General features: G+C 38.7%; 1 protein-coding gene across 2 annotated transcripts in view; it reads left to right on the top strand.

The window, feature by feature from the left end:
- NBEAL1 (neurobeachin like 1) overlaps positions 1-23,096 on the top strand; it is an 83,929-nt gene that overhangs the window by 47,860 nt on the left and 12,973 nt on the right. For both annotated transcript variants that reach the window (XM_084265714.1, XM_084265713.1), the window contains 25 exons: positions 275-443; positions 1,500-1,633; positions 2,040-2,199; positions 2,289-2,391; positions 3,089-3,245; positions 3,838-3,996; positions 4,334-4,493; positions 4,772-4,860; positions 6,995-7,576; positions 8,046-8,221; positions 8,588-8,741; positions 10,694-10,822; positions 11,445-11,750; positions 11,866-12,015; positions 12,971-13,128; positions 13,705-13,829; positions 14,549-14,675; positions 15,577-15,725; positions 16,533-16,666; positions 17,243-17,344; positions 18,499-18,594; positions 18,691-18,815; positions 21,282-21,422; positions 21,517-21,647; positions 22,844-22,953. In XM_084265714.1, the coding sequence (XP_084121840.1) occupies positions 275-443; positions 1,500-1,633; positions 2,040-2,199; positions 2,289-2,391; positions 3,089-3,245; positions 3,838-3,996; positions 4,334-4,493; positions 4,772-4,860; positions 6,995-7,576; positions 8,046-8,221; positions 8,588-8,741; positions 10,694-10,822; positions 11,445-11,750; positions 11,866-12,015; positions 12,971-13,128; positions 13,705-13,829; positions 14,549-14,675; positions 15,577-15,725; positions 16,533-16,666; positions 17,243-17,344; positions 18,499-18,594; positions 18,691-18,815; positions 21,282-21,422; positions 21,517-21,647; positions 22,844-22,953 (4,026 nt within the window). The remainder of the gene's footprint in view (positions 1-274; positions 444-1,499; positions 1,634-2,039; positions 2,200-2,288; positions 2,392-3,088; positions 3,246-3,837; positions 3,997-4,333; positions 4,494-4,771; positions 4,861-6,994; positions 7,577-8,045; positions 8,222-8,587; positions 8,742-10,693; positions 10,823-11,444; positions 11,751-11,865; positions 12,016-12,970; positions 13,129-13,704; positions 13,830-14,548; positions 14,676-15,576; positions 15,726-16,532; positions 16,667-17,242; positions 17,345-18,498; positions 18,595-18,690; positions 18,816-21,281; positions 21,423-21,516; positions 21,648-22,843; positions 22,954-23,096) is intronic.

The following is a 23,096-nucleotide window of genomic DNA, read 5'->3' as shown; positions in this document are numbered from 1 at the left end:
TTCTCCTGTTACTTCAGCTGCAAGCATTCCATAGTTGTTGAGAAATAGTCAGGCAGACAGAAAATTAGTGCTAAAAAGTTAAAGAACATGCAATAACTCTCCTTGTACAAAGTGAGGGATTTTCAGTCACAGTTTTGATGAACTCGATTTATTGGCCTATGCAATACAACTTTTGAGTATGTAAGATTCCTGTTATTTGGAGTACATTTCTGTCATGTAGTTCAGAGGATTATCTTTATGGTGATGTGTTTTCCTCCTTTTTCTCTTGATTTAGGATATGATAAACTGTATTGGTGGAATAAATGTGCTGTTTCCGTTGCTGGAGCAGATCAGTTTTCTTGGAGGACAGATGCCTGAGAAGCCTAAAGGGGAAGCTCTACCTCCAGAACTAGTGACGCCTGTAGAGGGAGACTGGGTGGTGTTGTCATCCACAAAAGCGTCGGGTAGGAAAGTACAGTTGAGCTGCAATAACTGCTGAGCTTGTTTTTGAAGGTCTTCAATCTTTCTGTCAATGACAGAAAGCTGTTTTGTTGTGTGCTGGCTTTTCTGGAGTACCCATGTAAAGCTGAAAGACTCACTCTGTTCCTGGATATTGAACGTGAATAGTGACTACCAGTTCAGCACTATTTAAATTAACTTACCAACATAGTTAAAATACAGCAGTGTTTAATAGCATTATTTTTCTTTTCTTGACTTACTACTACATTAATGTAAAAGTATGCAGTTTTCAAATTTCTGTTCTGAAAAGTTTGCTCTGATTATTCTGAGAAATTGTTTGATGCAAAGCATGCTGCATTCAGTAGGAGAAGCTTTCCTACAACTTGAGTGCTGGGTCAGACAGCCACGCATCAGAACAGTAATGTACATTAATGTTTAGCCTTTAGCCAAATTTTATTTTCTTAGGAAAATGCTCAGACTCCTACATCGTCCACAGAGTCAGGCTTTAATGTTAAAATTTAATTAAAGTAAAAAAGAAAGGAAGCCTCAAGATTAGATTTCAAAAAAAAAAAAAAACCCAAAAACTGTGCTAATATTGGGAATGAACTTTGATTTTAACAGGAACCACTGGGAAATCAGACCTTGAAAGATAAATCAGCTTGTTTGTTTCGAATATTAAATGCTGAAGTGAAGTGTAAAAAATATAAATTAAAAATTAAAAACAAATCCTAGTATCAGTTAGTAACTACCTAGGGAAAGCAACTGCAGCACGTGCAAAAGATTGGAACTGAAAGAAGTTTATCTATAATTTACAGCCACATGGATGAAGTAGCTGAAGTCACAACTTGGGGTCACTTTGCCCTGGAGAGGCATGGAATGACTATGACTCTGCACTGGAAAAAAATTAAAGGCAGCCTACAGCTAAGGAACAAACAGAGAAGGATTTGAAAGTTCAGGGTATAGTGAGGAATACAGACACTTAATTTTACGTCTTCCCATCTGCTTTTATAGAGTGGTCCAAGAATAAATCATGAGGCTTTTGCTGCTGTTCTGTTTTGCAGAAGCACGCTTGGAGAAGAACATTGTTGCAACTTTCATCTTGATGATAAAACACTTTATACAGAGACACCATGTTAATCAAGAAGATCTTATTCACTCCCATGGAGTTGCCACTCTAGGAGTCTTGTTACAGAAGGTGAGCAAATTTGAGAAACATCCTTTAGTAATGACTGTTACTAATGAAGTCCTGATCATTTTGAAATGTTCTTAGTTTGGTCAGGATGCAAGGGTCTTCAAGGGTTTCCTTAGTACAGACATTTTTTTCTTATGTTGCTGAAAACAGAAAGGTGTGAGGAGTTGGTCTTGAGGTACAAGTTAAAGCATTGTGGTTTGTCTTTTTTTGTTTTGCATTTTTGCTGTTACAGGTGCTGTATTGTATGATTAGTCAAACTAGACTGGTTTTGTGTTTCTTGTATTGCTTTTAATTGAAGTAGACATTACTGTAGAAGATAAATGAATCTCAATGTTTGACTTTTTTTTTAAATGAAGTTTATTAGAATAGTCACTATTTTGAGTGCTAACAGCTATTATTGTTTGGAAAGGTGCCGAGCAACTTAATGGATGTGAATGTACTGATGGCTGTACAGTTGTTGATAGAACAAGTCTCAGTAGAGAAGAATCTGCAGCTTTTGCAACAGATGTATCAACACTTACTTTTTGACTTCAGTATCTGGAACAGTGGGGACTTTCCATTCAGAATTGGTGAGCTCTTGGACTTGGACAACTGTGCAAAGACACAGTACTCTGCATTTGACATAATCTGTAGGTTCTAATAGGAAACTATTTTTTAGGACATATACAATATCTATCTACAATCATCAAAGACAGCAGAAGACTATTCAGAAAGAAATACGGTGTGCAGTTTCTTCTAGACACACTCAGGATTTATTATGGGTATGAGTTTCACTTCTTCTAACTGCTCATTTATTGGATCTGGCTGTTGGGTTTTTTTTCCACATCACTATAGTGAGAAAACTAATAAATACAACTGTGGGTTGGCTTTTGGTGGATGATTTCATTTTCAAAGGGGCTTTTTTTTTTTTTTCCTATTTGACTTGCTACTTTTGATTGAGTCTAATTGTTATGATAGGATTATATAAGACTAATGGCAGTGATACTAGAAATTCTTGGAAAAGACATGCAAAATTGAAGGATTTATTAACAATGTAAATTAAATCTTAGATTGTTATTGTGAAAACAGAGGGTATAATTTTAAGTTCTTTAGTATCATTGTAGAATTTCAAGTGGATCTTTTCTAGGAATTTAAAATTTTAGTTCTCAGTTCTGGTGACTTGTATCTGCTTCTGAATACAGGTGTGCTATTGAAGAAGACTGGCTAGAGACCTTGCTCTTCCCTTTAGAGGGTGGGAAGGGGAAACTGAAATCCTGACCTGTATCTAGGTCAGCATAAGCCTACACTTCAGATGTACTGTTGCTTATTACTATTCAGTTGCCTTACTTCAGTAAGAGTTGATAGTTTGTGCCATGATATCTTGGTAGGTGAAAAATAACAAATGTAGCACAGTTAAGTTGTTATTAATGAATTATGAAGAACTTCCTTAGGTTGCTTTTCCTGTCTGTTGGTGTATAGGAGTGGCTGTAAAGACAGTGATTTGGCTCCTGATGACCTGAGAACAATACGGACATCCCTCTATGGTCTGATCAAATATTTCCTGAGCAAAGGTGGAACACATGAAGAAATACAGAGCATCGTAGGATACATAGCTGCCACCAATGAAGAGGAGCAGGTATCAAATATAGCATAAATTAATAGTTTAAATGGTACAGGTTTCAGTTTTGCTTCTTGGTGTTTAGAAATCTTGTCTTGTGTCCTTAGAGAGGGGAACAAAAAAGAAAAAGATCATGAGCAAAGTGTTGCTTGATGTGTGGTTCTGTTTAGATGTAGTTGAGGCAGGTTATAGAAGCACACTGGAAATTTGACCAAGTGCTGTGCAGGTGGCCATACTTTTACCTTGTTTTCTGTTGGGTTTTTTCTCCCCTCCTGAAGAAGTCAGAAAGCACATGATGTGTAATACTGCTGTTAGAAAAGTTCACTCAGTTTACAAAATAAAGTGACATCAACTGAACAGAAGTTGTAATGATGTGGTTTCTATTTTGTGGATATCAACAGAACTTGAACTTGCTATCTAGCTGTAATTTCTGTTTGATAAGGGTTCTATATATAGAAAAAGGTATTTAAAAATCTGATTTAAAATGTGGTAGTATTGGGCAGACAAAATGTCTGTTTAATAACAAGTGAAGGGTAAAATTCAAAAGCCAAGAAAATATTCCCCAAACAGAACATGTCTGAGGATTAATTTAGTTGCCTTGATTTTGTAGCTTTGTGGAATTCTGGACGTTCTCTTCAGCCTGCTTCATTCCAGCCCAACCCCAGACCAGCTTTTTTTACTGCTTTTTGAACCAGGGAATGCTGATATTCTTTACGCTCTGTTACTGCATCAAAGATACTCTGACAGGCTTAGAGAACTTGTCTTCAAGGTAATGAATTGAATTGTATCTTCTTAATATATTCGTACTTTTCGGTGGTCTAACTGCGGAAACGTATACAATTGCAAAGATACTAACCAGCTTTGTTATGTTGGCAAGATGTTATTGTTTACTGCCATAGTCACAGTGGAATTAGTGTTTCCTTGAAGTATTTGGATCTTTAAAACTGAAAAAAAATACCAACCCAGTCCATCTTGTTTGGATTAGCATACAAAGGAAACTTTTTTAAAAACAGTGGACCAGTGTCTTGTATCATAAACAAGTATGTTTAAGAGGTCTGGATGTTCCCTTCTGTTTATTTTGCATTTGTGTGCACTTTTTCTTGCAGATTGTAGAAGAGATGCTGAAATGTACTAAAGTTTATGAACGTAGCAAGCATCGGATGAGACTCAGAGAAGTGGGATACTCTGGACTGGGGCTCCTCCTGAATGAATCAACAGTTACTGTTTCTTTCATTAAAAACCTTCTTAACCAAGTACTGTATGCAGGTAATTAGCAAGCATTATGTCTACCATTAGTGAACTTGCGCTGCTGAGAGGCAGACATACTTGGTATTTTTTGTTCAGGAAGACCGGAGCTGTTACCTTACAGAGCTGTTCTAGTCAAACTTCACATTAGTCTCAACTAACATTTTCTTAGTTCCCTAAAGTTTGTTCCCTTTACTACCCCTAGATGTAGATATGATCTTAGCAGCATTTTTTAATACTTAGCTGTTACGTTCTGTTCCATGATGTCATTTGTGTTGTTTTTTCTTTCTCCCCTACAGATCCTGCTGTGAATTATAAAGATCTCCTAGCTGTAGTACATCTGGCGCATAGATCAGATATAAACATGAGAGTGGTTATCTGTAGAAAGGTTAGTTGTCATCTTTAAAAGTGGAATACTGTCCTTTCACAGAATCACAGGGTTGGAAGAGACCCTTGAAGATCGAGTCCAACCATTCCCATCCTATGCTAAACCATATCCCGAAGTATCTCATCAACCCTTTTTTTTAACACATCCAGGGAAGGTGACTAAACCCCCGCCCTGGGCAGCCTGTTCCAGGCCCTGACAACTCTTTCAGTAAAAATTTTTTTCTAATATCCAATCTAAACCTGCCCTGGCACAGCTTCATGCCATTTCCCCTTGTCCTATCTCCTGTCACCTGGCTGAAGAGACCATCACCCCCCTCTCTACAACCTCCCTTCAGGTAGCTGTAGGTGGTGATAAGGTCTCCCCTCAGCCTCCTCTTCTCCAGGCTAAACAGTCCCAGCTCCCTCAGCTGTTCCTCATGTGATTTGCCCTCCAGCCCCTTCACCAGCCTGGTTGCCCTTCTCTGCACTTGCTCAAGGACCTCAATGTCCTTTTTATGGTGGGGAGCCCAGAATTGCACACAGTACTCAAGGTGTGACCTTACCAATACCGAGTACAGGGGCACAATTACCTCCCTAGACCTACTGGCCACACTGTTTTTGATGCAAGCCAAGATGCCATTGGCCTTCCTGGCCACCCGGACACACTGCTGGCTCATATTCAGCCTGCAGTCAACCAACACCCCCAGGTCCTTCTCTTCCTGACAGCTCTCCGGACAGTCTCCCCCAAGCCTGTAGCGCTGCTCGGGGTGGTTATGTCCCATGTGCAGCACTCTACACTTGGTGATGTTAAACTTCATCCCGTTGGTCTCAGCCCATCGGTCCAGTCTGGTCGGATCCCTCTGAAGAGCCTCCCTACCCTCAGGCAGATCAACACTTTAGTGTCATCTGCAAACTTACTGAGGGAGCATTCAATCCCTTCATCGATGTCATTGATAAAGATACGGAACAAAACTGGGCCCAGGACTGAGCCCTGGGGACGCCACTCGTGACCGGCCTCCAGCTGGATTTAGTTCCATTCAGCACAACCCTTTGGGCCCAGCCATCCAGCCAGTTTTTAACCCAGCTGAGGGTCCACCTGTCCAGGCCAGTGGCAGCCAGTTTCTCAGTCAGAATGCTGTGAGAAACCGTGTCAAAGGCTTTACTGAAGTCCAGGTAGACCACATCCACAGCCTTCCCCTCCTCCATTAAGCAGGTCACCTTGTCTCAGAAGGTGATCAGGTTAGTTTGACAGGATCTACCTTTTGTAAACCTTTAAGCTCATAAATTGTGCAGTGTGATATCTTCATTATTTATCTGAGACACAGTAGCAGCATTTGTTGCTACTTTTCTTTCACAATGCTGCAAGTTAAACATGAGGCCCATCTGTCACTTAATGTTGAATTTTATATATTGAAGTCCTTTTAAAAACTGAAATAAAAATCAAAGCCTCTATCGTGATTCTCAGCTTGTATCGTCTACAAGTAGACTCCTTGAAATACTGAGTTTTCTCCAAGGATGCTTAAGACCATGGTCAAAGCTTTGTTTGTAATCTTAATATGTTATTTTGATAGAACATAATATGGTTCAAAAGAGTGGTTGTGGATGCAGGGAAGAAGCATTGACTTTCTGAAACTGAGTGCTCTCTGGCTTCTATAACTGGAATTAATTAGTAGTACCAAATGTAGCTGGGAGGCACTGTATTGTCTTTTCAGATTTCTCAAAGTGAAAAAAGTAAAACATTAATACCAGCAAGCTATTAATGCCCTTTTAAAATTGTATCTTTGTATCTTAAACAAGCATGCTCTCTGTACTAGATTTTTTTTGTAGACTAGTGGATAAATAGAATTATTTGTTGTGCTTTTGCAGGCATTATTGTGGAAAAGTGGCTGAAATATGCAGACTTACCAGTATGCTTTGATAGTTTTGATAGTCTTTCTCCCCTACTCCTGAGTTTTTTTTTTTCAATTGTATTTCTACATGAGAAAAATTTTGTCACTTGTTTGCTCGTTATTCAAATGATTGTGGCTATTTTGCAAGGTTCTGAAAAAGGAAAAAAACCTTGGAAGATTGTAAAGTGTCTAATTGAAATGCCAGTATGACTGCAGTTGTGAGCTGAACTTAACGTGCAGGTATTGGATGTCTTCTCCTGTCCTTAGGTTTTGCACCTTTTGCATTCCCAATTGGATGCAGCACAACAGATTTCTCAGCAACTGGGCTGGCAGGACACGTTGATTAGACTGTTCCTGAAAGAGAACTCGGAGGTGCGGATTGGCTTTAAAGAGAACAGAGCTGATTCCTCAAGGGAAGAGGATAAAAAGCCTCCTGGTGAAGAGCTTCAGAAACATCAACCTGATAAGACAGAGGGAGACAAAACTGGCAGCTTTGCGTCTGTTAATGGTCTGTTTGATCGGTGGAGCTTAGAAGACAGCAAATCCCTGGATGTCCCCGCTCATTTCTCTGTTACGCCACTGGAAGATGCATCCACAGCAGAGATGTCTTTTAGGTCGGAGGACCGAGAAGGATTGTGGCATAGTAATCCTTCACACTTGAGTTTAGATCTGTCCAGTGTTGACTCTTATGAACTGGCTGATGTTGTGAATCAGATGACAGATAGCCAGCCCAGCACCCCGTCACCTGTGGAGACAACAAAATCATTCGCTGGGCAGCCTGACAAAGAGTTGGGCAATACAAACGATGTGGTTTTCACTGCTGATCTGTCTTTATTTGAAAACCAAGGAGTAAGTAATTCACTCCCTATGAATGTCTGTAAGTCCTCTTTATTTTTTTAAATCTTACCCCTCATGGATATCTATTGTCCTCCCCCCCCGTTTCCAAAGCTCTTTTATAGTGAGTAGGAGCACTTATTTTTGTAATGTGTCTAGTTGGAATAGCTTTGATTTAAAAAAAAAAAATAATCCAAAACACAAACAAAGAAGAAACTACACCTTATCTTTCAGAGCAGGCATGGAGCAGACTTGCTGCAAAAAAATCCCGGGTAGCTAAAGGTCAGATTGAAATAGTGATATATAAGTCATGTCAGTATGTGTTGTGACATGCAAGCAAGTCACAGTCTTTATTTCTGTTACTGTGTATTTTTAGAGTTTTTAAAAATGCTTAAACATGCAAGGAAAGGGACTGTGATGAGGAAGAAACATTTTGAAGGTTTTCTAGACTACAGGGACTGTAAATATTTCTCCTCTTTTGTAGGGGGACGACAGTGAACTCATACAGTTACTTACAGACATCCTACTGTGTATAATGTGGAAAGGCATTGAAAAATCTGATGATGCTGCTTGGACTGAGAGAGGACAGGTGTTTTCTGCACTGACCAAACTGGGCATATCTAATGAGTTGCTGCGACCTTCTGATGAGATAAAACTCAAGTGAGTGTACAGCTCAAGGATGGGCTCTTTCATCCCTTTTAAGGAAAACAAGAAAGTGAGGTGCATTAGTGAAGCTGGAAAGGGGCAGGTGTTTGCCAGCAACATGTACATTTCTTTGCTCTCTCTTCATGTATTGTTAGTAATATATTCCACTACTTGTAGTGTCATATGGCTGTAAGGTTTTGAAACTGAGTTACTGGTTCCATGAGCAGCCCAAAATCGCTTTTACTTCATTGGTTTATCAAGGAGACAGCAGCTGTGTAACTGCAGACTAAGAGATTCAATTAAATACTTAATTGGATTTTTTAAAAGCCACTTATACTTAGGACATGCAATAATTACTCTGGGATTTTGTTTTACATGCAGCTTGCTGGAGAAGATGTTAGAATGGTCAGTCACTGAGAACAGAGATTCAAAAGCTCTCCCTACGCATGCTGAAAATGCCTTCAAGCTCTTGCTAATTGTACAAGACTTCCTGCAGGCAGAAGGACTTGTTAATTCAAATTTATGGACAGAAAAGGTACAGTAACTGCAGAATGGAATTACTGTGTATAGGCTGCAGTAACAATGAAAAGGTGTCAGCTTGGATGCTGTCATCCATCCCTTCTAGGCATATGGTTTTAAACTATAGATACTAAAGTAAGGGCTCATAGTGGAATGGGTTAGATTGCCCCTTAATGAATAAAACAGTGTAAATATTACTACAGGAAGTATTATTAATTTTATAGTTAAATAGGCCTAGCAATGGTACTCTATTGGAAATCAAGTTCTCTTCAGATTGGAGAGATGTTTAGAAAATGTAGGCGCTAATGGCACAATGTCAGTTGTAGCCTAAGCAGATTTTGCAACATGTATCAATGTGTATGACTCCTGTGTGTCCTAAATAAAAGACCAGCTAAAACTCTGAGTTGTAAGCTGACAAATGTCACTTCTGGGCATTGACCCATATTGGAGTTCGAAGTGGTTTTGTGCATATATATCCAAATAGCTCCATTTTATATATCACTCACTAAGTAGTATGATAAAGAAACTTACTGTCATCTGGCAGTTTCTCCTGGCTTCTTGACATATGTTGCAGACATCCAGAATTTGCCACAACATTTATGTTGTTTCTGGCAGTGGTCTTGCTTTCTTCACCGAGTTGTCATTGCTTTTCCATTTTTAAGACTAAAGGGGAGAGAGGTATTAGATGGAAACCAACACTGTATCACAAGTCCTTAAAAAATAAGGTACTTCTGAAGAGTAGTTTTTTTCTGGAGGGGTGGGGGTGTGGAGAAATTACAGTGTTAGGTGTCATTGACACAGTAATTCCTAAGCTGTTCTCCAAAATGCCTGCCTACAAGTAAACATAGCTTAATCTTACATTTTTTAATGGTTTCCTTTTTAAAAGTCTCCTCTTCGTAAAAGCTTTGTCTTCTCTTGTGATCTAGCTTTGTGAAATCTAATCAGAAATGAGATCTGAACTTTGGAGTACTGAGAGTTGTGCTTATTGCCAACACTGAATTGAAAACTAACACTACTTTCATAAATTATCTTCCCCTGTGCCTGGGGAGAATTTATGGTACGGTAATGTTCTAAGGAGGACAGCTTCAGTTTGCCACAGAAGCATTCATGTGATTCTGGGGCTTAACAAAGTAATGATTTTAGATGTGAATAATGTATTAGCAAACGCATCAAGATGTATTAGTTTTAAGCCAAGGTGCCTGGATAGTGAAATGTACGATTTGCCTTGTGCGTATGTATCTTTCACTAGGTTTGTGTCACTTCTGGTGTTGAAATACTGACAGAAGGGAGTGCCTCTTAAGTGTTTTTTTTATTTTTTTTAAAAACCATTAATAGTTGTTATGAAGTTTCACGCATTTCAATGAATTGGATATAGATATATATATACACATATATGAAAGAAGCCTTGTTTTCCTTCTCAGGGTGCTGTGCATATTGCTATTGCTGCTAAGTTATAACAGCATCACACTTAAATCATTAAAAATAGAATGAAATTCTATCTCATTCTCATTGACTCTCATGGACAGCCTGCCAGTCTGGTCCTCTGCTGGCCTAGAAGCAATGAATGAAGAAAAAGAATGAAATGAAGTCCTATATATAGTGAACTTAGAAGTTGCAAGATGGTATATGGTGTCTGTGCTATTAACAATCCTGCTCGTGGAGTCTCTTTTCTGAGGAAGTGTCCTTTACTGGAGTTAAATTTATGGAAAAAACATAAGCATATATATTATATGCTGGTTTAGGCTTTATTCAGGGGAGATCCTTCCATTAATGTGCTGGGCTAGGTAGGTTTTTCTAGTCAGGAATTGTTTCAAATTACTGGCTTAACTGCAGTGTTCTGGGATTATTTTCTGGGTTTGGGAAATCAGTATTGTGAACGCAGCCTGTTCTTCAGATCTTTGAAATTATTGTCTCCAACTGGAGTAGCTGTTAGTTTTATTTCATGCAAATCTTGTGTTTATCCAATAGCTCCTGGAAGAACTGGTGACTCTCATGGACAGCCTGTCAGTCTGGTACTCTGCTGGCCTAGAAGCAACCAGGCTTTCACAGCTGCAAGTCCAGTTGCTCCTTGGATTCATTGCACAAGATAACTTACAGGTTAGTTGCAAATTCCTGCAATTTGTACTGCATGTAAAACACAAATTTGATGTAACTGTTGCAGTTTATGGGGAAGCTGCTCATACCAGTGAGCAGACTGGTGGAAGCTTCATACTTCTGTAGGGAAGATATTCTCTTGGTTCTTACCATATGCAAATTTACCCCTACAATCCTGTCGGTGTGTACCTCCCAAGCACAAGAAAAGAGGTGGAGGGCAAGTAAGATAGCAGTTCTGATAGTGACTCTTTGTTAGTAGCATAAAATACATGTATTGGCAGTTTTAGGTTTGCATACATGAAGTGCACATGTACCCAGACTGTTCTGCTGAATCAACATTTGGAACATTGCTCTTAGAGCTGTGACTGGGATATGAGCCCTTCAGTAAAGCTGGGATTGTTACTTTATGAATGTGGCCCTTAACGCAGCACTGTGACTTTGAGGTTGCAGATGACTCTGGTCATCACAGGAGGAATAAGTGATCAGTGCCCATATTTGATGCCTGTGTGTGACCAGGCCACCTGGGGTGTAGCCAAGATATGTACATATTCCTGTGTTAAAACAATAGATGCTCAAAATTACTGTTTTGTAGATTGTGTTCATTTGTTGTTGTTTGTCTGTGTAGGTCTGTGCTATGGCAGCAGCAAAGCTAAACACTCTCCTTCAGACCAAAGTGATTGAGAGCCAGCCTGAAGCATGCTACCTCTTGGGGAAGCTGGAAGGCATCTTGAGTAGATCAATTGAAGAGAAGACAGAAACTTACTCATTTTTGATTCCCCTTGTTCGGACGTTGGTATCCAAGATTTATGAACTTCTCTTCATGAACCTGCATCTCCCTTCCTTGCCTCCTACCAATGGCAGCCCATCTTTCTTTGAGGACTTTCAAGAATACTGCAGCTCTGACGAGTGGCAAGTTTATATTGACAAATATGTAAGTAGTGGATTATTTTTGTATCCTTTCCTGCCTGCCCTCTTTTTAGTTGTGAAAGCAGAGGAACTCATTCGGAAGTCATGTTGTGCTTTTGACTTTGTTTTGGTGGAACCAGATTATTCCAAATATGAAGCAATATGAAGAAAATTCATTCAGACATGATCAAGAGCAGATGGCAATTTATTGGAAAGATTGTTACGAAGCATTTATGGTGAACATGCACAAGCGAGACCGGGACAGAGGAGAAAGTAAGCTTAAGTTTCAGGTAAGGTTTTGAGTAAATGCAAGTTTTTCTTAGGAAAACTATCTCAGGAGTTGCCTTCTAAAAGATGGGGAAACTGAATTCTAGGATGTTCCAGTTCAAGTGATTGCGGACAGGTTGATTATTTTAGATAGTCACACTGCTGATAAAACCTTACACTTGTAGGATATGCTTTTTAATTCTGTTCTTTTTAAGAGTCTTATCTGCAAGCAGAGCTATTTTGGGACAGTAGGCCTTTCTCATTGTACAGCAAACTGGAATTATGCTCTGCTACAAGCTGCATCTTCTCATACTCTGATTTATATTGTGAATTATTAAATCTTCTTCCCCATTATGCAGTCAGTCAGTTCGAGGGGTTTTTTTTAATGTTCATTTTTTATTTTTAAGCCTACTTCAATACAATGAAAACATTTTAAATGGTGAACAGTACTTATATAATCTGTGGAAGAATTGTGTCTGAACTGACCTTTCTATGTAAGTTTCAGGCTTAGTTTAAGCATTAGAATTAACTGGTAATTACCACAAACCTCATAGCTAAGTTATATTTCTTTTGTTTTCCCTTCCCACATTAATAAGGATCCTTGTAGTAAATCTTTTTTTATTCAAGTAGCTAAAGGAAGAATACTATGAGTTGCATTCTAAAATACTAGAATGTAAAGAAAAATCCTACTTATTACAATAGGATTTCCAATGCTGACCACTTTTCTGATTATGAAAAATTCAACATTGATAGGGCTTTCTTCACATCTTTGGTTTGAAGTTTGGTGCTGTTTCTTCCAGTACTAAGCTTTTAAAAATTTCTCTCATAAACACTAACTTATTTTTAAAGATTTTTTAAAGTTTTAACTGCTAAACCTCTCTTGTTCCTTCATAATTTATCATAATTATTGCAAGTTAAAAGACTGTTTTTAAAAGATGAGTTATTTCTTTGCTATATTTATTTTTAATGGTCTTTCAGGAGCATTTTGTGGAACCATTCAGCAGAAAGGCTCGACAGGAAAATCTGCGCTACAACAGTATGCTAAAGCAACTTAACAGTCAACACACAGCTACCCTGAGACAGTGGAGAGCAGCCCAGCTTTACTTGCTCTCTGAACGTGGTCCTTGGGCTGAAATGTAAGAGTTGAAGTTCTTAATTCAAACTGTTTATGCTGCTTAAAGGGAATTTGCTCACAGGACTGTTTCATGTGGTTAGAGTCTTGTCAAATTGACTGGTAACCATTCTTGAAATGTGAAGCAAATATTGAATTGCCCCTTTTATAGTGTTTTCTGCATTTAATTATCAAAATACAAAGTTGGAAGTGTAATGCTGAGGTGGTTACCTGGATACTAGATTTTCTTGCCAAGTTACAAATATAATAAGCTATCAATAAACTCAAAAACTTCTTGAAGAGATCTTATGGATTGGTGGTGCCATTGGGAAAAAAAGAATAGACTTGTTGATAAAGACACGAGGATTTATGCATTAATCTAATTTCAATGTAAAAGAATACATGTTGTCTCTCTCAGCTTTTGGGGAAGTTTTGGGTAAAGATTTTAAAAAATCTAAAATGCTGTATGTTGCTTTTATGTTTTACAATATACAAATGGCTGACCAGTGTTTCTTTAAGTGTGCACTCTTTTACAATCAGTTCATTCATTTTGGTCTTTACCTTCTTCTAACTATTTTTATAAATATACTTGTTTTCCTAGGAAACACCATCCTGTTCACTGGAAACTTTCAAATGTGGAAAATTTTTCACGAATGAGACTGAAACTGGTGCAGAATTACAACTTCAGCTCTCATCAGGATGCTAGTGACCTGAGAGATAATTTAGGTATTTAATAATGTAATATTTCCTCTATAAGTAAAACCTGTGCTTCAAGAGTGGTGTTTTGACTTGAAACAGTGTCTTCCTACTGAGTAGATTTAATTAATTTCCCCATGTTCATTGAAGTGTGTATTTTTGTTGCCAAAAAAAGATTAAGTAACTGCTTTAAAATAACCAGTCACATAGTTTTCTTGCATAAGATTATTTTTTCTAGAAAAGGAAATGATGGGATCAGTAAGCAGGCACTATTTGTTTGAAAGCTTTTAAATCTTATGACTAAAATGTGTGGGTGTGGAGTGCTTTTTCATGAGTTAGTGGTGTAAACTGTTGTTAGGGGTCTTGGGTATCAAGGCTCAAACAAAAAGCCCCATACCAATCTTGTAAGGCCAGGTAAGTGAAAACCAAATGCAGTGTTTTTTCTATGAATCTGCATGCTTTAACAGTGTATGGCAGAACACTGCAAAATACTGTATTGGAGATGTCAACAGCTTAAAAATTTTCTAGTGCATTTGTCTTCCCTTTATACTGTCATGATCTGACATAAATTTCCACATAGTCCAGGGAGTATTTTTAATCTTCTGCTTGCCCCAAAAAGTATTTAAGAAGTCTGATTGCTTCTTATTCAGTTAAAACTAAGATTCAACAGAAGATACATTCAGTAGTACAACACTACTTTAAAAGTGTTGTAGAAAAAAATTTTCTGAGTTGAAATGTCTATTTGACAGGTGTGCACCAGGCACAGCCCTCCAGTGAGTCTCTGCTTCTGGAGGTGGTGAAGCAGGTAAAAGTGAGTGACTTGGAAGATGATATTCTTGAACTACCAGAAGAAGACACAGTAGCCAGTTCCAATTTGTAAGTACAGCAGAACAGAGCAGTTAAAATTAGTTACTGTACTAGGGATAAGAAATGAGAAAAAACTTTCGAGCTGATTAACATACAAAGATTCCCTCTTTCTTTGGGCTTCATAATCCAACCCAGGCCTTTGTGGTAGCTTAGAACAGCAGAGAAATTGCTGATGCATTTATTGTCAACAATGAGACATCAAGAACCCCAGGGAAAAGAAGGCAGAACAGGTGCTTGTGAGGATCTGTTAGTGGTTCACTGATTACAGTTGATGGGAAGCTGAAGCTACAGAATTTTTGGGCTTTTCTGCTATATACATTGGTTATAATTCTCAAGAGATGGCGTGCACTGCAAGGGCATAGTCTTGCCCATAAATGCCAGGGCCATTCCCTATACCATCACCTGCATGGGATAGATGTTTGCTTGGTTGGCGTTAATCTGCTACAGGGTCCTCTGTGTTTAAGAACATGCCAGAGACAAGAGCTGTTGTGCTCCCTTCATGTCACTTGTGTGACTTGGAGGGGAGAGAAAAAAAACAAAGGAGGGAGGTGGGGGAAGGATAGGGTAAGATACCAAATCTTCACTCCTGCAACTGAATGTGTGATGCTGTGCATGCATCTATGTGTGCCTCTAAGTGCCTAGCCCTTAAATAAGAAAGGGAAATGCAGCCTCATGTTTTCATACAGTGGGGGTCAAGTCCACTGTGCCTGAGACTGAAATATCAAGCCTGAAGAATGATGCTATGAAATGGTGTTTGGTAGTCTAGTCTGGAATATCCAAGAGTGCTGATGCAAACAGCTTCATGTGATTATTTATGCTGTACTTTTAATGCCATGCAAATTTGATTTTCTGAACTCTATTCTTACCTCAGCAACTGTATAATCTACCTAACACTGTGGTATTTTTGTAGGGATGAGAAGGATGAGCAAAGTCAGAAAGAAAAGCTAATACTGTCTGAAGATTGTGAACTCATTACAGTAATTGATGTGATACCTGGCAGGCTGGAGATCACTACCCAGCATATCTATTTCTTTGATGGTAGCATTGAAAAAGAAGAAGGTGGGCATGATCAGTATGTCTTTCTTTCCAGTGCCATTCAGCATTCTGTTTTCAGTCAGCTGTGTGGCTTTTTTTTTTTTTTGAGAGTGAGTGTCAAACTAATTGTGAAGAGTCAAGTTGTAGTTGAATATTATGGTCTGTGACTGGCTGACCCCTTCACAATCAAGAATCTGGAACTGTACTTGCTTTGCTGTCAAATTTATTCACTATTCTTAATATTTCTTAAAAAAAAACCCCAACTTGGTAAAAAATTAATTTTGCTGACTAAAAAAATCACTACCTCTAATTTGCTACTTAAATGGTATCTCCTTTCTCACTGATAAATACTGTTTCACTCCTGCACTGATTAAAAAGATTAGTAATTAATACTCTACATTAATTTGGTGAATTTTAATAAAATATATGTAGTTGAGTAGGAAAACAGTGAACTGAAATTTGGTATAATTGTCAAGAATCAGGAAGTTGGCCTTTTGGGAATTCTAAACATAAAAGCTTCTATTTGAGCCTGTTTTAAAAAAGCAAAGGGGCATGGTTCATATTTTTTGTCAAAAGAATACATTTGTAATGAGTCTTTGATCAGAAAGCAATAAGCACGTTCCACGCTTGCGTCAGATATTTCCTGCTGCCTCTTTCAGCAGCACAATAGCTGCAGTTAATAATCTTTTCCTAGCAAAATGGGTAATCATGCCACATGTAAAATTTGCCTTTTTTAGCAATAACTGGGGTGATTGGAAGTGATACTGCATTATGTTTATATGAAAAGGGTTTTAATATGTTCCAAGTCAGTAATCAAAGTGCTCTTCCTAGGGGTAGGTTTTGATTTCAAATGGCACCTTTCTCAAATTCGAGAGATACATTTACGTCGGTACAACCTGAGGAGGTCAGCTTTGGAGATCTTCCTTACAGATCAAACCAACTATTTCCTCAACTTCAATAAGGAGGTAAAGGTTTCTCAAGTTTCCTTGATATATGTAATTAGCACAAGGGTCAAATTCAATTGTTCAGAACGATCATTCAATTAAAGCTACATCAGTAGTAATTGAAATATCTTGACGTTCATGCCTTCTTTAAATATTCTGAGCAAATTAGTAACTAAGCAAAGAGACTTTCTGTTTTACCATTGCCACTTCTATATTCCATGGTTTAAGATTCATGAACTTTGGAAATACTCTTTTGTGAACTTTGCAAGAGTGTTTTAAGGAAAACGTGGGTGTAATTGTACTTGAAAAACAACAGTATTCTACAGAAACTTCTGGAAAATTATTTTCTGCGTACCAGCTACACACACACACACACACACAAAAAGAATTACTTCATAACATGTTACCTTTATATCCTGAACATGTCTGTCTATGTCTGAACGCTTTACACAGCAAGTGATAGGAACGTTTACAGTGTAGCTGTGTTCCATTTATTTCACATTTTAATTAGCAGTAAAGTTGTTTACATGTCAGCTTCAATATCCAGAATTTTTTTTTATTAATGCTAACAGGTACAAATTTATCAATCTCTAACAGGTACGAAACAAAGTCTATAGTCGAATATTGTCACTGCGTTCTCCAAACATTTCTGGGACCAGATCTCCACAGGAACTTTTTAAAGCTTCAGGTTTGATGCAGGTATGAGACTTCGGCATAAATGGCCTAGACGATTGCTTTGCTTCTCAAAGGAGTCCTAGAAAGTCCTGGATTACTGATTTTACTTCCTCCTCTCTTGGTGTTTAGATGCCAACAGCCAACTTCTGTACCTTCAGCCTGGCCCCTGAACTTTCACATCCATGTTTTTAGAATTGCTGTTTTGTGTTTGCTGTTAGTGAGGTAAATGGGTAGAGCCAGGCTCTGATGTGATTAAGGCAAGTGTTCCAACAGGAACAAGATTTATTTCTGGTTTTAGTCCATGATCTTGAGTGCATATTTTGGAATTTATCACTACATGTCAAATTGTTTTTCCTCCTACTTTTTCATGATGGAGCTTTCAATAATTGCTGTGTGAAGACTAATACGGTCTTAAGGAAATTGGTAATATTGATATAAAAGGAAGGTGTCAAGATGTCTGTATTACGCTAAATATACATACATTTATGAATGTATTTTTCTCTCATCTCTTTATGCCACAATTACTGTTTTCTCTGAGAGAGGAAACTTTACAAATTACTTTTTAAAATACTGGAAATACTTTAGTTTTTTTCCCTAATGATAAAATATACCGTCTTGTATATTTACATAGAAGAAATGCTGTCTGTACTGAAATGTCTCCATGCACTGCAGGCATATACTGAGCCCTGCTTTGTCTGTCCTTTGCTTTATAATGTCATAGTGGAGCAGAGATGCAAGGACATGTTTAGTTTACAAATTCCTGTGCTGTTAACCAATGGGAGAAGAATTTATGAGTTTTGACTTTAAGAACTTTAATGGATTTTGAAGGTCTGTTCCCCATTTTCTCAGTACCTGTTTACCTGCCTTATTTTAGTTTCTTTTATTTTTGTTTTTTTTCTCCTTTTTTATTCAGGGTTTATTATGCTGCTCTGTATTTAAAACTGTACTGGTATCAACCAGGGACATGATTTCAATGAAACATGGATAGCACAGTCACTGAATCAAAGGGAAAAATAAACTCTGTTAGGAGAAATTAAATTTGGACTTTCATACTGTCCTTACAGTCTTGTGCCTTTCATATGCTGATACTATCCTCTTGCAGATAAATACTGGCAAGACATGTAATTTGCAGTATCTTTGATAAAGTGACTTCCTTTTTATCTGTTTTTGTCCTTCAGAAATGGGTGAACAGAGAAATATCCAACTTTGACTACCTTATTCAGCTGAACACAATGGCAGGACGAACTTACAATGATCTTGCTCAATATCCTGTGGTAATTTAATTTTATTTTCCCCAAAAGGTATTTATTTCTTCTATTTTGAAAAATGGATTTGTGATCCCAACTGGATCTTTGACTTTTCTTTTTTAGTTTCCTTGGATTTTGCGAGATTATACTTCAGAAGAACTGGACCTGAATAATCCTGCAGTCTTCAGAGATCTGTCCAAACCCATAGGGGTGGTAAATGAAAAGAATGCTAAGACTGTGAAAGAGAGGTAAGTATGTGTGTGTATAGCACTTAGTTATATTTCTCCATCTTTCCTGAGCCTCCAGGCTAATGATGCATTTTAAAAGTAATGTTGCGGCAGCAAAATTTTTAAAAGCAACTTTGATAATGTCACAGACGAATTTGCAAATGTTGTTGATTTGTTGTTCCTGCCACATTCAGATTCATTAGCCCATATGGCACCAAAAGGACAAAACATACTGTTGGAAATTCTCAGATGTGGAGATGGTAAACTGAAATGCTGTAGAAGCACTTAATTTAATGGCCCAGCAGCTTGAAGAGACATGTTGCATCCCATGTCTGCTTCAGGATAAGGAATGTGAAATCATACTGATGAGTTGAGCTGCTGGTGTTGAGAGGTAGCATTGATCCCAAATCTGTACTTCCTGCTCTTGTTTTCAAGTATGGACTATTATCTATGAAATAAAATTCTTCTGAAGGTAGGAATGACCAATACTTACACCCACACATCAGTGTAGTGATGCTTCCTTTTTTGCTAATGTGTGGAGTGAGTGTGTTGTCATACCAGATTGCACTTGTCAGGCATCCCCCAAACCAGCTTTCTTCTGAGAACTTGGAACATGGAGAATTTTCTTTCAATGATTAGCCTCTATCACCGACTGTGATTAAAATGGTTCTCTAGTGTGTTTAACTTAATTTCTCTTTTTGGCCTTGTGACAGAAGAATATAACAGCCAGATAGTGGCATAGGGTGCTCACCTGTGAAAAAGGAAGTGGGCATGAGTGTTAAATCTCTTCTGGATCCTAAGTGTCATGCACACACTTTTTTCTTTCTTTTTGTAACATTTCAGGGTAGTGTCTTGAGTCCCTTCAATAATAATTGTTCAGCTTAGTGATGAGAGATTTTTATCTGGTGTATAAAATCATGTGAAATCAGGCCTCTCTTGCTGTTTATCCGCTTTCTGACAGCTGATAGCAAATACCTAGGGAAGGGCATAAGGCTTCATCTGGTGTCTGTTTCTGTCTTTGAGCAGTCTTTTGCTCAGGGGCCTTCTCAGTCAGAATTGGAATCCTCATGTTTAGTAGAGGTCAGTGTGTTTTTTCTCTTATGGATTGCTGTGGTGGTTTAGCCCTGGCTGGAGGCCGGACGCCCACCAAAGTCAGTCTATTACTCCCCTTCTTAGTTGGACAGGGGAGAAAATATATATTAAGAGGCTCAGGAGTCAAAGTAAGGACAGGGAGAGATCATCCTGTCATCGAATGACATGGGCAAAACAGACTCAACACAGAAAGGAAAGAAAACGGCCTAATTTATTATACTACACTACAAAGAATAGTGAAACCAGAGTTGGAAGCGTGACCAGATCTTAAAACAAATGAAACCAGATCTTAAAACACTTTCCCCCCCACCACTCCCTTAGCAGACTCTAGTCAGAATTTTGCTCCCTTCTTCCCTCCTGTTCGCAGCACAGGGGGCGCAGGGACTGGGAAAAAATGGAGTTCTCGGTTACTTCTTCATAAGCTGTTTTCCTCTTCCAGATCTTAAAACACCCCTACCTGCGCCCTACCCTGCACTCCCACCCCACCCCCCCCCAGCTCCCTTCTTAGCAGACTTCACTCTAGTCATGATTTCACTCCCTTCTTCCCCCCCAGATCGCAGCACAGGGGGCAGGGACTGGGAGATGGGGGCTTCAGTCAGTCCCTTGCAAGTTGGTTTCCTTCTCATCAGGAAGGGGAGTGGGGGGGGCATTCATTCCACACCCTCCCCCTGCTGCACTGTGGGGTCACACCCACGGGAGACAGTCCTCCATGAACTTCTCCAACGTGAATCCTTTCCCACAGGGCTTTATCTCTTTATCACAATGTCTCTCAGTCCCAGTCCTCCACGGGGTTATAACCCTCCCCCAGCAAACCTCTTCTGACGCAAAACTCTCTCTCGTTCATTTCTGTGTCTCTGATTCTCCTCATGGCTGCAAGTGCTGGCAGGGGCTTATCCCAATGTAGGATCACAGCATCTTCTCTGTCTCCACCTGCTTCATCCAGCATGGTGCCCCTTCCACGGGCTGCAGGTGGGGTCTCGGCCTTTTCCATGGGTTTCTCCATGGGCTGCAGGGGCATCTTTCTCTCTGGCACCTGGGCCGCCTCCTCCCCCGCCCTCTTCCAGCCTTGGTGTCTGCACAGCTCGTTACATCTTCTCACTCCCTTCTCTGGTGGCAAAATGCAGCTGCTTCCGGGTTGTTTTCTCCTGTATGTGATTCCCAGAGACTCTACAACTATCTCTCGGCCTTGAGTTGCTTATACTTGGGGGCTGCGGAGAGTTCCAGCAGCTCCTCACAGCAGCCGTTTTCTGCACCCCCGTTCTCTCCCAGCACCCAACCATGCAAAACTGCAACAATTTCTGTGATTGTTTCTTTTGTATCCTTACCTCCAATAAGTACAGTCTGCATGTAAATCAGCTGCAGTTATATTTATAAAGATTTACTTTTTTTTTTTAGATATGAGAATTTTGAGGATCCCTTTGGGATAATTGACAAATTTCACTATGGGACACACTACTCAAATGCTGCTGGTGTCATGCATTACCTCATTCGGGTAGAACCTTTCACTACACTTCATATCCAACTTCAAAGTGGCAGGTATGCACTAAGCAAACAAGCAGCACCATTATTTTTCCTCATCATTTTTCTGAGGGAGTGATGAGACTCTAACCCTGAGTGTGCTGATCCACAGATTCGACTGTGCTGACAGGCAGTTCCACTCTATTCCTGCTACCTGGCAGGCGCTTATGGACAACCCCAATGATGTCAAGGAACTTATCCCAGAGTTCTTCTATTTCCCAGAGTTCCTGGAGAATCAAAATGGTAAATGGACAGCTCAGAATATTCTCGTAGAAATACCTGTATTCTTCAGAGAATAATTGTTAAAACCATTTGTGAATGCTTTGGAACACTTCATATTTAAGCTTTATAGTATGCTTGTAGAAATTACTTTAATCATCATGCTGGCTTCAAACTGTTTAATAAAGACATCAGTTGTGTTATGCAGCATCTTAAACGTTTAGAATTCAATCTGGGGGCTTAAGGATGGCTGAAAAGAGTGTTGTTTAATATAAAATACCAGAGATGCTTGTTTGGATGTTGGAAAAAGTTAAGTATAGTTAATGATGATTAAATAGTTAGAAAAGGTTAATATAGATTAATTGATATTCTTTTTACTGGGTTTATTGGGTGATAGAGTTTGGACCTCTTCAAACATGTGAGGTATCATTTGTTCTAGGCAAACAGCATATTTTCTGTTTGTTACTGTTATTTTCTGATGCAGCATGACGTCACCTGATTTTAGAGTTATGTAAAATGTCCGTACCTGTCAGAAAGAGGAGGGGAAAAAAAAAAAGAGGCTGTTTCAGTCCTATCTAATGCTGATTGGAAAGGCAGCATCCTACATTCTAATGGGGACTCCCAGCCATTTTTTAGTTCATGTTTATTGCACAGGGAATTGCTTCTCTACCTATTAGACAATTTTACAATGGCTTTGTGTGTTCGTGCTGCTGCTAATTCAGTCTGCCAGCTACAATCTACTCTAAGTTATCAAAACTGGAAACAGCCTAGTCATGCTTTCAGTGGTCATTTAAATGCTCAGAGCTGTTCTAAATGAATGCTGGTGGGATTTAAGACTCCTTGAAATCCGGGATTTTACAATCATTTAACACTTTACGTGATTTTTTTTTTTTCTGATGATTAATCTCATTGAAATGTTTTGAACAAACAAATGCAGATGTGTTTACAGATGTATATAAACAATGCTGCTTTTAAGGTTGGAACTTCAGCTTTGAAGTCATTTAGGTGCTTTGGACAATTGCTATCCTGTATAATTTAGAAGTTTAAACATGCAGAGCAGAACGTGGCCTCTGTTGGTGGTAGGGTTATTGGAGATGTACATTAAGTTTTTTTTCAGAATCCTTCCTTTAAGAAAAGAACATTTTAAAATTTTTATTAAAAAATCAAGATATTTGAAATAATTTGTAGCAACTCTTTAAATTCTCTGTATTATTCACTAGGTTTTAACTTAGGTCAGCTTCAGATATCCAAAGAGGTGGTAAATGATGTCATTCTCCCCAAATGGGCCCACTCCCCAGAAGACTTCATTTATAAACACAGGAGGGCACTGGTAAGGTCATACTGATGTGTTGAAGTAATGGTAAAGAAAGTACACCTACACATTGTCACTGTGGCTTAAGTGTAAAATAATGGGACTATGTTCAAACTAGAGCTGGGGTTGCAAATGAAATAAAAGTACCACTGGGACTTTGA

The sequence above is a fragment of the Gallinula chloropus genome (assembly GCF_964237585.1).
Source record: "Gallinula chloropus genome assembly, chromosome: 5".
In the NCBI taxonomy this organism is placed as follows: Eukaryota; Metazoa; Chordata; class Aves; order Gruiformes; family Rallidae; genus Gallinula; species Gallinula chloropus.
This window is presented reverse-complemented; position numbering and strand designations above follow the sequence as displayed.